The sequence below is a fragment of the Schistocerca nitens genome, chromosome 9, assembly GCF_023898315.1.
Source record: "Schistocerca nitens isolate TAMUIC-IGC-003100 chromosome 9, iqSchNite1.1, whole genome shotgun sequence".
In the NCBI taxonomy this organism is placed as follows: domain Eukaryota; kingdom Metazoa; phylum Arthropoda; class Insecta; order Orthoptera; family Acrididae; genus Schistocerca; species Schistocerca nitens.
Window position 1 is genome coordinate 23,119,111 of NC_064622.1, and position 12,904 is coordinate 23,132,014.

Below are 12,904 nucleotides of genomic sequence, written 5' to 3' on the forward strand. Positions count from 1 at the left end.
CTGTACCACTTATTAGGGTATCTTCCCGTTCCTCTAACGTACGCAGCGCGGGAAGAATGACTACTTGAATGCTTCTGACCGTGCTGCAATTGGTCTAATATTGTCTTCACGGTGCCCTACGGTAGCGATACGTAGGGGTTCTTGATATTGTTTATTGAAAATTAGCGTCTAGGACACTCGGCGCTATCGAGAACCTGTCAATTCAAATTTTTCGTGACACAGTGACGATATGCGTTAATCCATTGTGGATAAAAACAGCGAGTTGAGGAAAGTCACGGGATACCTTCAAATGTCGTGTCGGACGTCCTTTTGCCCGGCGTAGTGCAGTAACTCGGTTTGACGTGGACTCAAAAAGTCGTTTGAAGTTCCGTGTAAAAATATTGAGTCATGCTGCCTCTGCAGCCGTCCATAATTGCGAAAATGTTGGCGGTGCAGAATTATGTGCACGAACTGACCTCTCGATTATGTCCAATAAGAGTTGGATGACATTCATGCGAGGCGATCTGGATGGCCAAACGATTCTCTCTAATAGTGCGGAACGTTCTCCAGACCAATGGGGAACAGCTGTGGCGTAGTGACTCCGCGCATTGTCGTCTATAAGAATCCCAACTTTGTTTGGGAACAAGAAGTCCACGAACGGCTGCAAATGTTCTCCGAGTAGCTGAACATCGCCATTTCTCATCAGTGATCGGTTCAGTTGGACCAGAACACGGCCCACACCATTATGGCCCTACTGCCAACTTGGACAGTGCCTTGTTGGCAACAATTTGAGTCCACGGCTCCGTGGGCTCTGCGTCAAACTCGAACCGTACCATCAGTCTTACCAACTGAAGTCGGGCCTCATCTGACCAGACCACGGTTTTGCAGTAGTCTAGGTTGCAACCGATAAGGCGCCGCAGGCGATGTCGCGCTGTTAGCAAGCCGCTCCCTTCTGCCGTCTACTGCCGTAACTCATTAACGCCGAACTCCGCCGTGCTGTTTCAACGGATACTTTCGTCGCACGTCCCACACTGATTTCAGCGGCTGTTTCAGGCAGTGTTGCTTGTCTGTTAGCAGCGACAACTCTACGGAAACACCGTTGCTCTCGGTCGCTGGTCCCTGCGTTGTTCGTGGTGAAGGTAATGCCTGAAATTCGGTATTCTCGGCACACTCTAGACACTGTGCATCTCGGAACACTAGCGATTCCCGAAATGCAATGTCCCATGCCTTTAGCTCCAAGTACCATTCCGCGTTCAAAGTCTGTTAATTGTCGTCGTGCGGCTATAATCGCGTCGGAAACCTCTTCACACGAATCACGCCAGTACAGATGACAACTCCATCAGTGCACTGCCCCTGTATACCTTGTGTACGCGATTCTACCGCCATCCGACGACTTTTGTCATACTGTAAATAGTTGTTTGCTTATCACAGCAGAGAGATTTAAGGGTGAGCCTCCAGGGCATCGAACAACCTAGCGGGAAGAGTAGTTTTTGAGGAAGGGCGCGGCAGATAAAGAGCGTGATGTGTAGGGTGGGCTGCCTGGCAGCCGGCGCCCAGGCGCCGCTCCCGCTGCCGCCTCCCGCCTCCCGCCTCCCGGAGCCGGAGCCGATCGATGCCGAGCGCCCGCCTCCCGCCGCCCGCCGCATCCTCCCGGCCTGGACCCTCGTCCCGCTGCGCCGCCACGCTGCTCGTTTGTCAGATGCTGGAATATTCGCGCCCGCAGCCGCAGCCGCGTCGGGAGCACCTAGTCCGTGTCGGCGCATAGTCGGCTAGTCGGCGAGGCGATGTAGGTGCGCACTGCGAGTCGTCCGTGCGTGCGTGCGGCAGGGGGCAGCGAACTGGGGCGCGCCGCACACCTGCTCTACCCCAACGCGGCCCGCGCCGATGCGTCACCGCCGCTCGGGGGCCTGAGTGTGCAGCGGGAGGCGGTGGCGGTGAGGCCGGTGTGTCCGTGTCGGCGAGACGACGCCCGCGACGGTGGAGGATGTGGTGAGCTGCCTGCCCCTGGGCAGCGCGCGCATCTGGGGCTACGAGGGCGGCTGCTGCGCGCGGCAGGGGCGGGCGTGGGCGGCGCGGGGGCGGCGGCGGCGGGCACGCGACGAGCCCGCCGGGCCCATGCGCCGCGTCCTCGCCACCTGTCGGGATGCCGCCTGGGACTGCTACGCGGTACGCCACGCACCCTCCGTCGTTTGGGTCGGAACACCTCCGGTGGCCTGGAATAGAACGTACTCTAGCTGTGGTGTGGAACGAGTCGGTTTTACAGTGACAAGACATCTCAGCAGCGAATATGGCAACATACTGGTCCTTTACATGATTCCTTAAGGGATTCTTCCACGCATGCAACGATTTATAATTAAATTGCGATCCGCCCCAGCATTGCACGAATAGCGTCAGTGGCCAGGCCTCTTATCTGGCATAGTGGCCGTAAACTTCATACAGAAACGTTCCACATGAAATGTTCTGTCTGTCAGTATAAACCGAATCAAAAACCCCCTACAGTAGTTCCACAGATTAGGTGTCACATACAGACAGTAAAACGCAGCCTGGGACTTTGTTCTGTATTAACCTATATTCAGTCTCTCTCACTCTCACTCTCTTTCTCTTTCTAACTCTCCCTCCTCCTCCCCCTCTCCCCCCCCCTCCCCCCCGTCTTAAACGTCTCCAGAATCATTTTAGTACGTGTTCATAAATTCTATGGACTAGGATTGGTCATCAGGCAGATACAATTTCAGTTCATGTTTGAAATTAATTTTATTAACCATTAAATTCCATATAATGCTAGATAGGTTTTATGACTGAATATTTCATTCTGACAAATGCAGATACTGGTGTTATAGTCAAAACTTCGTTGATCAGACATTGTTAAAACTCAGTCTGAAGGCTGAAATTCTTTCCACCAGTCTGTTTTTTTACATTTGTGCTTTATTGTGCACTAACAGCTAGTTTCGAGATCTTCTCAAATGCTTAATACAGGCGTTGTCTGTGTCTGATTTGTGGATAGCTGTTCCGAGGCCGCGATCGCACTGACGAACGTGCTACGCACATCTGTGCGCGGGACGTGCCTTTTGTTTTATAAAAACTACGAGGACGGTTTATCCGCGTCTATTGTACATTTGAGAATCGACTTAGCTGGAAATTATCTAATAGTACTTCATAGAGTACTGTTTTAAAATAACAGCCTGGTGGTAACGATTTCATTATTCAAATTTATTGAGGCTGTGGTGCTCACCCTGAAGTAAATGACACACAATGCTTCTTATCATTTGGTGTCATATTCTTAGTTTTTAAGTGCACCCATCCAACTGCATTTTAACAATGTATGATCAGTGCAAGATTTGACTAATCTAAATATTTCAATCTGACTGGGTGACACACAAAAATAGCCAAAATAAAAGGATGTCGTAATCTAAGTTACGACAGCCAGTTTGGTAGGTCATTGTCATTCAAAAACAATTAAGTTTGGCTATAAATCTACATAGTTTGTTTATAAATCTAAATATGTTTGATTACAGACAACTGACGATGTTTTAAAATAATAAGACTAAACAGTCATGCTGAAATAAATGAGCATCCTTGATAACTCCATAGATGGATTCAAAATACACAGAGAAATCATGCAGCCACTGTGGACACCATGCATGGCAAGACAGAGGAATAATTTGTGTGTGGGCTGCACGGACTACCTTCACGGTATACATTTTCCATAGCTCATACTACCGAGAGTCGGGGGGCTATTTTGTGCTGGTGGGCACTGAATTCTAAAAAGAAATCATTAATTGTCGTTGACTTTTATTAACAATATCTGTTTTAAATAGGTAGTAATGTATAAGTAGGGTTCATAAACTGAAATTATCTGTTATAACAATTTAGCAGTACCAGTGCATTTTCCGCAATGTGTACACAGAGAGGAGCGGTATTTTATGACCACAACAAAAAATTTTAAAAAGTGCAGATTTTGTTGATTGTCAATTAGTTTTATTCACAACGTGCTTTTTACAGATAGACATAGAGGTGTAAGAAGGGTTCTGAACTTGAAAATATGAACATGACATTTGTTGCGAAAAGTCACATTCCCTACCGAGGTTTTAAGTTTTTGGGTTACATTTTACTGAAAACTTCAAATATTATGGAATCTGGTGTGAGAAATCATTAAAAACAATAATTTTTTTCAGAATTTTGAAGTATAAAGTACATGACAAGATTACAATATTTTCGAAAGGTCAGCGTAAGGTAAACCCTCCACCTCCACTCCCTGTCCTCCCCGTAGGTATTGTGAGGGTTAAGCAGCAATACTGATGCCAAGATATCAAATTGACCTATAATCAATTACCACCAAGCTGGCAGCCACATATCACTTATTTATTTAGAATTTTTTCTGCCACTTACACATCTTTCACCTCTATCAATGATTTTTTATGTAAAAAATGCTGTTTACACTATGATTCGAAGTCCATGTTAAATAGTAGGTCCCTCTGTAACTGACTTGAGAACCATTTCTAAGGTGAAAGGAAGTCAGTAGCGTACTACCTCCAGCCGGACTGTTCATAGTAAACCAGTGCAGTTTTCAAACTGCCCTCGGAGCAGAGAACAGATTTAACTTTTGTTTGTGGAATCTTGGTCAGTTCTGAAGAGATGACTGAAGGACCCTGGAAAGTACTCAGTTAAGTAATCCCCTGGCTCCATCAAACGTGACCTGGAACTACTTCTGCTTGGAAACCTGCGCACTTTCTCAGCTTTTCTTCAGGGTGCTAATTTGTAGTTACAAGTGTTAAATAACAAATCCAAAGATACAGTGTTTGATCCCCGGTGAGTCCTAGGGTTTTGTTGTGGCACATAATCTAGATATTCAGTCCTTACAATGCTTTGTGTATGTCTGACAAAAATCAAGCTACACTCTGTTTCAGGCTACATGTTTAACTACAGATTGCCCTGTAATGATTCGGTGAACTTGTTCACAGGTCAGAAAAAACTAAAGAACATTCCACTTTCTGTAAGATATAGATTTCTGCTATTCTTGGGTGAAATTAATCATGATATACTAATAGTTCCACAAGCAAATGCACTCACATTCTAGTCATCTGCCCAGGATATTAAGTTGTATGTCGGTACAAATGTAAGAATAAAAGTCTTACAGTTCACAGTTTCATTCCTGCTCTATCTAGGCCTTTGAAATTAGACCAGCCGTTCCTGTTCTATTGACTGTAGAATAACGTATTTAAAACAAAAAAGTTGTGTTTCAATAGTTCTGACTCGTGCACCGTTACTCAAGACATTTGATTGTTTTAGTGTCGTGATATAGAAGTTACGTGTTTTATGTGATCAATAGTTCAGCATATGATGGATCTTGTGTCATTTTTGAGAAATTATGCATAACATGATGCTAAGTGATTAATGAGAAAAATTTTATAGTGTGTTCTGATCACAGTCACTGAGCACAAGGTAGTACAGTGGTTAAACACTGGACTTCTGTTTGGGAGGATGTCGGTTCAAATCTCCACCCAGTCGTCGAGATTTAGGTTTTCCGTGATTTTCCTCAATCCTTAAGACAAGTGTTGGGATGGTTCCTTTGAAAGGGTACAGTGAACTTCCAGATCTGAGATTTAGCTTAATCTGTGATAATCTCATCAGTGATCGATGTTAAACCATAACATCCTTTCTTCTTTTTTCCTATCACTGTCCTCCATGCTTCTGTGTGGTGTGTGTAAATAACTTAGTATTTTTTGATTAGAAGGCAGAATTAATTCTTTTGGTTGATGAGACAATTAGTCTCTCAGAGTTATTAATTCTCACACCCAGATAGGTTTGCTTTAGAGATTAAAAGAGACATTTCACCCAGTTTAGTACTGTAGAAAGTACCATTATTGATAAATGATGTATAGAAAATACATCACTAAACAGGAAAAAATTACAAACTATCCAAGAATTTGTTAAAGATTATTTGAAAGAAAATGCAACTATTGCAAAATATTTAAATTGGCTATTACCATAAGAACTACTAGCTTTGAGTACATAGAAATCACTAAGTTAGTGTATTTTAGTAAGTCTCTTAACATGTGCTCTAGGGGAGAATACTTTTGGCTAGCACATGACTTAGGTAAAAGGTACCAAAATGTAAATAATTAACTTAGGCGTCAGTTGCTGACAGCACCATCACAGTAGATCTATTCTTCTATGAATTTGTTTTTAAACAGTCCATATACATTTGGGTTTAACAAATATGTTCTATAACACAGCATTAGAAGTAAAAATGACATACAGAACTCAATACTGACTGTACCTTTTCCTCATAAAGAAAACAGCTGCTCTTTGAAATATGTGTTGGAGGAATATGCATACATGTGATCTTCTGATACTGCAGTACATTAATCTTATTTTGCATGTACCACATAACGTGATAAATGATAACGTACACCAGACCAGGGTTTTAACCTGAATCTCCTGTTTGTAGTGAGCAGCTGCCTTGGCCAGTAGGCTATCTGAGTATGCCCGAAGGCCCACCTCAAATTATCATTTATGCTTCCTTCTATCTGTATGAAGGTGGTGTATACGAGACACTCGTAGGTGCTTTGAAGATTGCAGTTTATCCATTTGTGCCATTTTGTGAGTTCATACAGTGAAAAGAAATTCAAGATGGACCACTGTAATATTTCACTAGCACAATAAAAATCTGTTGTGTATAATGTTCTGTAGATTCCATTGTGACGGAGAACATTCAGAGACATTAAACAAGCAAAGTTATTCTCTAGTAAAGAGAAGCAGTTAGGAGAGTATCCTACCTTTAATCTAATATAAGCTATTCATTCCTGCTCAGGCTGAATTTAACATAGTAAAATTAGACCAGAAACTGCTACTTTGGGGAAAAAACCTTTTTGCTGAAATTACAGCTACAACTGCTGTTATAACTATGCTGATTAGCTCACGTGTTATCTTGAAAATATTTGAACCAGAGTTACAAAACGTGGAGACATGATTTCCTTGTGAAAGCAGTAAACTGTGATAACGTATTGAAATGTGACAAGATGTTGTAGTTATCCCCTTTCAATGGCTACCAATTACTCTCGAGTCCTTTAAGTTTTCTTTTAATTGTGTAGTATGCATTACTTATGAAGAATGTTTTAGCTGACTTATTAAATAGTTGTATTTTAGCAATCTTTTTGATTGCCTTTGCCAGTTTATTATACAGTTTTATTCCCTGATAGAAAATGCTGTTTTGGGTTTTTTGTTTGTTTTTCCTTGGTAAATGTAAACCCAAACTGGCTCCAGTATCAGACTAGTGGCTTTGTGCTGCAAGGAGAAAATGATTCTGTCATAATATAAATAAAACATCATAGATCACCGAGTTTGGCCAAAATAGGCCTTTTTCAGACTAAAATATGGAGTGTGTGACAGCTATCTCTAGCATGGAGACTGTGATTTGTTTACAAAAATGGCTGTTTCCAACAGATAGCAGCCCATTGATATGTATAAGTCTAACAAATGCTTCCTCATCTTCAATTATTTTATCAAACAATGGATAATCCAGGAATGGAATGAGAAGGAAAGTAGCCACTCACCATATAGCAGAGATGCCGAGTCACAGATAGGCGTGTGCGCCCCCCCCCCCCCCCCCCCCCCCCACACACACACACAGTCACGCAAACGCAACTCTCATTTTTTAGACATATCTCTGTTCAAAGTTCTGTTATTCCATCTGAAAATTTTGATTCTCTTTTTTTCTGAATTATAAAACTGAATTTTTGTTTCTGCTTTCAGAGTGGACTGTGTGCTGCAACAGAGATGGAATCTGCACGAGGTGGCAGCATTCGCATCCAGCATTTGACTGGTGCGACCGCAGGCGTGGCCGGGGAGGGCAGGTCCCGCTTTCCCAAATTGGATGAATGTGCACACTTCCACTATGAGGCTGTTGAACTAGGCCCTCTGCAAGTGAGTTGGCAAGCGTTATGTGGTTATTTAGCAGAACACAATTCCAGCAAAACAGAATGTTACTACATTAGTTCGGTAACTGTGAATGAAAATTTAAATTGTAGCATCTCACTTGGAAAAACTGATAAACAGGAAATTTCAGAACCCATTATTTGTACAATAGTGAATGTGGTTTGTTTTTTGTGTGTTTGCTCTACATATATGTAAATAGGCAGTGCTACCATCAGGACTTTAAACTGGACTAGTAATATGTATACAGATGCTTTTAACTTATCTCCAATGAAATTTTAAGAAAATTGTTTCTTTTTTATTTTGTTAGAGGAAGTTATATCTTCTGAACACTATTTGAGTTTATTACAGATAACTTTTCAGTAATAAAAAAGGAAAAAAAGGGGGGGAGTAATGATTTATGACATTGACCATAGTAGACCAAGTTACCAGTTATAACATTTTGTGTGAAAATGTTTCAGAAACAGTATTTCCTTGATAAAAAAAATTAAGTTAGAGTACTAATGGATCTTCCGTTCACTGCAGTGTGTGTAATTTGTTGTTATACTTGCAAAAAGGCACTTTTCACCTCTCCATTCTAAGTGGTATATCTGTTTTAGTACAGGGATTCAAAATTCCATACTTATAGCACTTGTTAAATCGTTAGTGTTTGCACCTCAGCTGTTCGAATTTTACTCCCTGCATTTCCTTTCAAGAAATTAACTGTGCCTAATGAAAGTGTAGGTCCTACATATTATCAAAAATTATTAATTGTCATTAGATATTTTTAATTCTGCTTGTACATACTTCCCTGCAAACCACTGTGAAGTATATGGCAGAGGGTACTTCATGTTGTGCCACACACAAAGATTTCTTCCCATTTCATTCTCAGGTGGAGCACAGGAAGAATGGCTGCTTTTGCACTCCCTACACCACAGCATAATAACATTCAATTAACACAAAACATCAACACCTCACAGGAACAGACAACAAAACATTACATATTCTGTAGCACTGAGTAGGATAAACTAAAACAAATAGTGCAAAATCACAACGCACAAAATATTAGAGGAAGTAGAGATTACAGAGCACGCAGATTATACAATATGCACAGGAACAATCAGCACCAAGGCATCATACGTGAAACAGAAAACTACACCGTGGACAGACAAAGAACTAAGACTAAAATGAGATGTGTGTGGGAAATGAAATCTCTACCAGCAACTATGGATTCACAGAGACAAACAGACTCAAATTGCTGCACTGCGTATAGACAAGCATAGAACATTTTCACATTTTCAAACAAACATTGCTACAAACCAGGAAGCAACATTGGGAACAATTAATGCCTAACCCCCCCCCCCCCACACACACACACACACAACAGAACATTTGGGGGGACAACACAAGATACTCACAGACAAAAATAAGACCCCACTAGTATTACGTACACTAAGGCAGGATGACAGCACAAAGAGAAGAGGGTGGAGGAATTCAGCACAGTTCCTGCTGAATAAACTACTACCTGAATATATCATGAACGCAGACACACCACAACAAACAACATTGAAAGATGAACTGCATGCACCATACAACACAGTTACTGTCATTATGTCACCTGTCCATTTGCTCAGGGAGATGTTGCAGTAGCGATAAGAGAGTTAAAAGCTAAACAAGTGCTGGGGCCAAGTGGCATCCATTCAGAGGTACTCAAAACACGGTCACCACAGATCACCCCATATTTAACCGAAGTACTTAATGATGCCTAAAGACTAGGCACGGTGCCTACAGTCTGGAAAACCTCAGGTGCAGTGATCATACAAAGATCTGTGGACAGACCCATATGTCTTATAAACACAATGGCTAAGGTTCAAGAGAAGCTGCTGTGCAGCTGACGGCAGGTCCACAGAGCTCTCCACAGCCTTAGTCCCCACCAATTCAGCTTTAGACTGGGAAAATCCATTGATGACACAATTAATCAAGCACTCGGAATTGTTAAAAATACACCAAATAAATATGCAGTAGCAATAACGATAGACATCACAGTGCCTGTGACAAGTGGCCGAGCGGTTCTAGACGCTACAGTCTGGAACCGCACGACCGCTACGGTCGCAGGTTCGAATCCTGACTCGGGCACGGATGTGTGTGATGTCCTTAGGTTAGTTAAGTTTAAGTAGTTCTAAGTTCTAGGGGACTGATGACCTCAGAAGTTAAGTCCCATAGTGCTCAGAGCCAGAGCCTGTGACAACCTGTGGTGTGCAGCACTCTTTGCGATGTCCGACAATTGGAAGTACTCCACTCCCTATATAATAATCGGGAGCGTGACCAAAGGATGCCCACAGGGATCGATCTGTGGACCCATCTTCTGGGACATCACAAGTGAACCCCTCCTAGAACTCGTGGATGGGGACAATAGGACTGACGGAGTTATTGCCTACACAGGTGACCTATTGTATTAGTTTCTGCAAACAGTAGAGCCCACCTAGAAGAGGAAGCATTCACACAAATACAAAGTGGTGCACAACAAACAAGCTCCAGATAGCAGGCCACAAAACAACATATACTCTATTGAAGGGTCTATTGAAACTGGATCCTTCAACACAGGATGACTGTAACATGCTATCTAGGAGAATACATAGAAAAAAGTTAAACTTCCATGAACACATCAGAATACCTACAGACAAGGCAGAAAAAATACTACACAAACTGACAAGGCTAAATTCAGGGCAATACAGACTACCCTTGCCAGTAATCAGAATGTACCACTGTGCATTCTTTGAATCATTACTCAGTTTTGCGGCAAGTATGTGGCACATTGTTTAACTCTTGCCACCGACAGAATGGTGGCAAGGTGGGGCAGAGAGGTGTCCACCGTGGACTATTGGGAGCTTTCAGCACCACATCAGTCAAAGCACTATGCATGGTGCTCAGATATCGGGCTGCACAGTACTGGTTGAAGATGGATAAACTAGACCAAGTTAGCCAAATAACCGGTGTACCATTAAATACCAAGTGCCAGCTTAAACTCTGGCGAATGGAAGCCTGGCAGAATGAGTGAGGCACAAGTGATAAGGTACAGAGAATCCATACATTCTTTCTGGATGTATCGGAATGGTTAGTAACGGAACGTGCCTACTTAGCTGCGGCACGGTTAACTTTGTAACATGACACGGACCTTATCCCGTGCAATTGAACTGTGTGAGTCTGATGCAGAGACCTATTTGTACGTGTGAGGAGACGGGATCTCCCGATCATACAGTCCTATCCTGCAAGAATTGGAGACACCTCAGGGACACAATACGAGCACAAAAGATTTACGCGGAGTGCCAACTGTATGATATGCCTACGAAATAAAACAGAATGGTCACTGTTAAATACACTAACAGACAAGATTTCAAAGGCAACACACAAAGAATACCCGCATACGTGACCGTACAGAAGACAAAACAATATGCAGCGTGATAACAAACTCTGTAGGGTGGATAGCGACACAGAAGATGACACAGAGAGCAATGAGGCAGACAGTGCAGATGACTGAAAACTAAGCAGTTAGACTGCTACTCGCCGGACTTTGGATTACGTGCTTCTGGAAGTTGACGGGTTTATTGGTAAAATCTACGGGCTGTCTTTGTGATAAGGAAGAACTTGACAGATAAACAGACCACTTTATAAATGAACCCTGCAGCATCGGTCAATACTCCCACAGAATCTGCTTATGATATATTCGAGGTCTTTATAATTTCTGATACCTTCGAGAAGATTATTTTTCCAGAGATAGGTATCGTGTGTTTCCTTTTATCTTGTATGGAGGAATGAACCGTAGCCTCAAATTCAAGGTATTTCCTGCTTTTGACAGTCAGTGGGATTTCATTGATGAAGTTGCAGTTTGAAACTTATTCTCCAATGCTGTTCAATGTAGCTTATGAGACGTGTCCAAACCATACCTTTTCCAGCTTCTCTAATAGTTCCACTCTTCATGTAACGAATAACTACAGGTTTAAATTTTGCATCATGACTGTGTCAAATTCCAAAGTTTGTTTTATAATATTCTTTTGGTGATGCTACTCATTGGTCAAGAAAATTAATGTATAAGAATTTTTAATGTGAAAACTCTTAAAGCTTTTTAAATAAAACCCATGTTATTAACTTACTACATCTTTGTTCTTCAAGTCTGTATATTTGCAGCCTTCTGCTGCTGAAGGGCTCTGAATGACAGCAGGGAACATAATGGAAAGTAAAGTAACTATGTCAGTGTGTGAGAAACAGTGTGCTGTAACCGAGTTCCATATTTGAGGAGTTTGTCCATACATGGAGCACCACCTGCTTCAACATGACTATGCCAGATCGTGCATGAGTGAAATGACTTCAGCAAAAATCTGACACCTTGCCTTCACTGTCATCGATCATCCTCCATACAGTCTTGACTTGACCCCAACTGATTTTCTTCTGTGTTCAAAGTGTAAAGAATGCCTTTGAGGACTTCACTTTTATAGTGATGAAGTGGTGCAAGGAGAGGTGAGGAGGTTGTGGCTCTGTCTATTAACAAAGTCAAACATCCTACAATGATGATATCAACAAACTGGTCTGTGGTTGGGAGGAATGTATGTGACTATGTTTAGAAATATATATGTAGATGTAAGGAACAAAGAAGTACAATTTTAATAGACTTACTTTTATTAAAAAAAAACTTTTAAGAGTTTTCACAAAACATGTGGAGGCACTACTCTTCAGCACGCCCTCATTTTACTCTGTAGTTGGAAAAAAAACTGTGATTGTCCTGTTGTGTAAAATAGTCACTTCCAACATGAAACATCAACAGTTAAATGTGTAACTTCATATATAAAATTAATTTACAGATACTAGAGATATTATTGCTCCAGTGTGAACCAAGGAATGAGCACTACAGTTGAAGTTTTTATGATGCAGAAATGTATCAGTATTTGTATGGTTGTGCACATAAGCCTCAGCCAGATTTTCATGGCTGAATTTTGGGGAAAATGCATCTTACATTTGG

The 12,904-nt window shown here is 42.0% G+C and overlaps 1 protein-coding gene across 1 annotated transcript in view; it reads left to right on the top strand.

The window, feature by feature from the left end:
• The window catches only part of LOC126204448 (GTPase-activating protein CdGAPr), an 837,561-nt gene that overhangs the window by 726,160 nt on the left and 98,497 nt on the right, over positions 1-12,904 (top strand). Inside the window, exon 4 of the mRNA XM_049938835.1 lies at positions 7,732-7,902. Coding sequence (XP_049794792.1) covers positions 7,732-7,902 — 171 coding nt within the window. The remainder of the gene's footprint in view (positions 1-7,731; positions 7,903-12,904) is intronic.